Source organism: Alligator sinensis, unplaced genomic scaffold (assembly GCF_000455745.1).
Source record: "Alligator sinensis unplaced genomic scaffold, ASM45574v1 scaffold632_1, whole genome shotgun sequence".
Lineage (NCBI taxonomy): Eukaryota > Metazoa > Chordata > Crocodylia > Alligatoridae > Alligator > Alligator sinensis.
Window position 1 is genome coordinate 1,332,511 of NW_005842408.1, and position 5,388 is coordinate 1,337,898.

The 5,388-nt window shown below is 45.1% G+C and overlaps 1 protein-coding gene across 2 annotated transcripts; it reads left to right on the forward strand.

Annotated features, from left to right (window-relative positions):
• Positions 1 to 937: 937 nt before the first annotated feature.
• Positions 938 to 4,944, forward strand: PIGZ (phosphatidylinositol glycan anchor biosynthesis class Z). Of its 2 annotated transcripts, XM_025211508.1 has the most exons (3): positions 938 to 3,986; positions 4,605 to 4,678; positions 4,771 to 4,944. In XM_025211508.1, the coding sequence occupies exon 1, from the start codon at positions 1,467 to 1,469 to the stop codon at positions 3,111 to 3,113; it is 1,647 nt and encodes a 548-aa protein (XP_025067293.1). In that variant the 5' UTR covers positions 938 to 1,466; the 3' UTR covers positions 3,114 to 3,986; positions 4,605 to 4,678; positions 4,771 to 4,944. The 2 variants fall into 2 exon arrangements, with proteins under 2 accessions (XP_025067293.1, XP_025067292.1); XM_025211507.1 differs by having other exon boundaries at positions 938 to 4,678.
• The last annotated feature ends 444 nt before the right edge of the window (positions 4,945 to 5,388 follow it).

The window sequence follows — 5,388 nt, forward strand, 5'->3', positions numbered from 1 at the left end:
GTAACCACGGTTTTCTGTGGCAGCAGCGAGGTGCAGACGCAGGGAGCAGAAGCTGAGTCCAGCTGCAGCCCACCCATACCCCATGCAAAGACCAGGGACCCATGTGAGCCCCACCACACACACACTCCTTGGCTCCCTGGCACTGTGCCACCTGGAGGAGCTGCCAGGCTCCAATTGTGCCATGGCCCAGCCTGGCAGGACCCGATTCACTGTGAACAGGGCCCTGGCTGGGCATGGTCATGGGACAAATGAAGCTTGGCGACTCCTCCAGAGGCAGCATGGCACCAGGGAGCCAAGGAGTAGGTGGGGCACACGGGCCCCCAACCTCTGCACAGAGCAGGAGTGGGCTGCAGCTAGGCTCAGCTTCTGTTCCCTGCATCTGCACCTCGCTGCCCTACCTGTGGTGGCAGGGAGCAGGTCCACTCGCCCTTGTGCCCTGCTTCCCTCCCCAGAAACCCGGCGCAGCAGGGAGCAGAGAAGCCGAGCAGGGATCTCCTCGTTTGCCTCTTTGCCCCGTGCTGCCCCGGCGACGCGCCTCCTGCAGCAGCCCTCCCCCTCCCCCGAATGAGCCACCCACGGCCCCGTCCTGCTCCCCATAGAGGGCACATGCCCCCAGGCCTGCCCCTGGATGTTCACAGTGGTGGGAGCCCCCTGTGCCCCTGAACAAGCCACCTGGGCTCCAAGCAGCCCACAACCTGGCCTGGCCAGGGCCCCATTCAGGTCCTTAACCCCACTTTTCCCATAAGCCTCTGGTCTTACCAACCACGGTTTTGCCAACCACGGGAACTTCGGCAACTGTCTTTGCCACTGGGCTCAGATGGTCCCACAACCTGGCCTGGCCAGGGCCCCATTCAGGTCCTTAACCCCACTTTTCCCATAAGCCTCTGGTCTTACCAACCACGGTTTTGCCAACCACGGGAACTTCCAGGAAGCTAACCCCCGCAGTTGGCGAGGGAAACCTGTAACCATAGAATTGGGCCCTAATTTTATGACCTAGGAGTTGTGCTGGAATAATAACAAAGCCATGCCTAATTTACATTTAGTACAGAACGTGTGAATTGTTTAGACCTTTTTCGAGAATGAAGTTTCCGCAGTGAATGTTCTTAAAAGACTGCAACCTAGCTTTCATGACCCATGTGAACGCTAATACCCTGAGCCATCTATAACATAGTTTCTGAAGGTAATACGCAGTAGCTTGTAACACAGACTTGTGCCTCTGCTGTATGGAACTATCACCACTCACCTACATCCTTGGTTCTGTATTGCTGATCCCAAGCGGAGAGTCTCCTGTAGGTTGGGTGGTGGTAGACTTACCTTTGGGAATACAAGGGTCTGATTTCTATTCCTTTTGGCATTATAAAGTTCTGAACAGCCACAGTGAATAATAGAGTAACCAGTCTGCCCTCTGAGGTGGTTAGTTGTGTTATAAGTAGTAGTATCCTCTAGATCAGGTGTATTTTTAATGAATGAGTGATCATTTACCAAAATGTATTATCTACTTTTCTTCTCTCTACCTCTCTCCCTCCTTAGGAGACATTTTAGACCTACAGGTCTATTATCCCTGGGAATTCCTTTCCAGCTCTCCTTGCAGAACAGTTGTATTCCCTCTAATAACATCTGGAGTTACCTACTGGGTGATCAAGTTTTTGCAGCAGCTGGGTGTCTGGCCAAAATGCATCAACAGCTACACCCTTCTTGTAGCACCTCGCCTTCTCCTCACCACCTTTTCTTTCATACTTGACTATACTGTGTATCGGGTAGCTCCATTCTGGGGAGCAGATCGGTGGAACGCACTCATTCTTCTTGCTGGATCCTATATCACACTTGTGTTTTTCACACGGACATTTACCAACACACTTGAAGGACTTTTCTTTGCCCTGCTTATGTTACTAGCATCTGCAAGAGAGTCTGACACCTGTCTGGCAAAACATACTCGTAGCAGTCTCATAGGGATTATAACAGCGTCCGGGTTTTTCAACAGGCCAACTTTTTTGGCATTTGCTTTAATGCCACTCCTTTATTGGACAGGCCTAAATGTCACTCCTCAGCACAGCTTTAGAGCTATTGCAAACCACTTCTTGAATCTTGTTCCTAGCGCAACTCTCACTGCCTTTATTTTCGTAGCAGCTGACACACTATATTTTACCACCTTTCAATCAAAGGATAGCTCAAACAGTACTGAAAAGGTCAAACCATTCAGCATTACAGCTATAGTAAACCAGAATATAATTGTAACCCCTTTTAATTTTCTTAGTTATAACCTTAATCCCCATAACCTTGCACAGCATGGGAGCCATCCACGAGTCACTCATTTTGCAGTCAATGGGCTAATCCTCTTTGGGATCCTACACATTCTGGCCATCAGTGTTGGTTTGAAAATGCTAAGGAGATGCATCCATCCATTATCATGGATCAAACCGCATGGTCATCAGTCATCCACAGTGTTGGTGCATCCTGAGAGCAAGCTAGCACTACTCTCATTCTATTTTGTTCCTTTGGTATTTCTTTCCCTGTTCAGTCACCAAGAACCTCGATTTCTTATTCCTCTGATCCTACCACTAGTCCTATTAATTACATCACACAATAGAACCATAAAGTGGAAACCCATTATCATCATTTTCAATGTTCTTGGTGCCTTTGTGTTTGGGTGCTTACACCAAGGAGGGTTGATCCCATGCCTGGCTCATTTAGAACAGCTCATACATTCTCCAGAGTCTTTGAGCCATGGAGCACATTATACTCTCCTCTTTGCTCACACTTACATGCCTCCCAGGTTTCTGCTGAATATCAGTAAGAAAGATCCACAAATAGAAGTGATCGATATGGCTGGGACTGAGCTACAAACCTTCTGCCAAACACTAGAACACCTAGCAAACACCTGCGGTGGTACACAAACCGAGAGAAAAGCAGCTTGCAAACTGTTTGTTATTACTCCTGGAACAATCAGCACAAACGTAAAAAAATGTGGTGTTTTGTTCAAGAATGAGACCTTAATATTTCCACACTTGACAATGGAAGATCCACCACAACTGTCATTTCTGTTCAGTGACAAATGGAAAAGTCAGTTAGGACTATCCATCCTTCAGCTGGACAGAAATCAACAGAGCATTTAGGGATTTTATTTATCTTTTTAGGTATTTAATGTTGTGCTGAAGAAAGTTGCAGGATCAGTGATTCTGGAGACTGAAGTCCTCTTTTTATTCACAGACCCACGTACATCCCAGGCAGTGGTAATGCAAGCTTCTCCCATGTTGTTTCTCCCATTACCTTCACCACCATGCATTACACCTCTTTTGGATGGACTCAGTTTAGGTGTGTTAGTTGTTCATTCTTCATGAACTGAGGACAGTTTTAAAACCAGGATAATTTTCCTGTGGACAGAGAACTAGATCAGCTGATAAACAGATGCTGAAGATGTCTATAACAAAACACCTATCATGTTGTTCAGGGTCATCTCTTCTCTCGGGTATATGGTTGATTTGTTGAGTTTTGTTCTCTTTTTGAGTTCTACTGTGTCACATGCATTAATGAACTTAGCATCCAGAAGCTCATCAGAGTCGTTAGGGCAGATTACACTCATGATGCAGTATTTTTTCATATGCGAGCACCATCATCATAGCACTATGTATAGTAACAAAAATATGTCCTCTCAGAGGACAGGACTGTGCAAAAGGGATTGGAATGAATATGGTCTGTTCCATCTAAAACACCAGTGTTACAACCAGAACAAAGAAAAGGAAATTAAGTTAGTTTATGGTACCAAGTTTTAACAGGAAATTTGGCAGACTACATAGTCACAGAAGATGCCCTTACCTGGCAGTTCATTCCCTGTGAAAAAAGCTTTTTATATTGTAGAAGTTTATTTTTTCCCCTCTGATTATGGACATGCATATAGGCTGTATTTCATTTTCTAGTGCGGCTTTCATGTTTTATATTACAGAACATGCTCTGAAGGTATCATGATAGTGCACCAAATGTATTTTTCGGTGAGTTCCCTTGCCTATGCTGCTAATTATTTCTGTAAATAATTTTGTTCAGTGCATTCTGTGCCAAATTTGTAAAGTGGTTATTATGCCCTCTTTAATGTTTATATCTTAATGTAGTGAAGACCCTTACAGAAAATATAAAGTATTTATAATGTTAGTACTTACACAATCCGTAGTACCACAGCATCCTAGTAGACCTCGTAACTGTTTTGTGACACAGAAGGTAGTTATCTCCATGGCGTACTATGATCATGGGACTTTTTACGGGCAGCCTGTGGCAAAACCAGGAACAGAATTTGGATCTCTTCCATGCCTGCTTATCCCCTTAAACTCAGGGGGTGTTTTAGGTATTCGAGGCATGCAGAACAACATTGTGGGTATCAGGTATAATCTTGTTATCCTGAAGAGTGCAAAATTATTTCTGAGTATACCACAGGAATTACCACACTCAGCACTGAGGAATTACCATTGGAGCACTGAGGTCCAGGGAAAAGTTGCAGAGCAATTTAAGATATTTTGCTATGGATCCACAGCTGTGAGTTTGAGTCTCACTCTGGACTTGTACTGAAGGCCACTTCCAGTTGACCTACCAATTAACCGTTGCCTCATCCTTCACAGATCATGGAATCTGCTCAGTACAGCCAAGTAACAGACCTCAGCATCTGACACCACTAGGCCCTTCCTAAACTGCAGTAAGCACTATGCTGGCTGGGACTGTTTATATACTTATTTCCAATAAGGTTTTCAAGGTGGGCATATTCTCATGGCTTTTTTATTTATTTAGAGAACCACTTTGTACAGCTCTACAAGAAACTGTTTATCAGAGGTGTCATATAATATGTCCACAATGCTTTAACCATGAGATGACTCACCAGTGCTTGAAGCTGAAAAGCCAAATTGTTATTGTTCTCAAGTCAAATGAAAGGTTGTGTAACCCTCAATAAAAAGGAGTAACACGGTGTTTGTGGACTTACTTGCATTATGGTGATGGTTAGAAACCCCACCAAGGGATCAGGACCCCTTGTATGTGTCATCTGTGAGCAGATGGGATGCAGCAAAATAGGCAAACAGAGTGCAAGCTGGTTGGAAGATCACTTGCCTCATCAATATGAGCGTAGTGATTTGTATGCATCGTGAAAAAGTAAGTTTTAGAGAGAGACTTGAAAGGTTGGAGTTAGACTGGATGCAAGCACAGGACTGCTGGTGGAAGTAGGTAAGCAGGCAGTCACAGATGCCAGCAGGTGCAGTGAAAGGGAGGCTTAAAAACAGAAAGATCTAACATGTACGATGGGGTAAAGAGCAACAGGATTGGGACCTTGCATGAATTTGAAGCTGCCTCCACTGCCGTGCACAAGGAGGTGACAGCCAAGCAGCACTTCTTGTAGTGAACACAAGTAATAAG

Excerpts from the sequence above, each read along its gene's own strand:
- PIGZ (XM_025211507.1), top strand. The coding sequence starts at position 1,467 with ATGAGTGATCATTTACCAAAATGTATTATCTACTTTTCTTCTCTCTAC.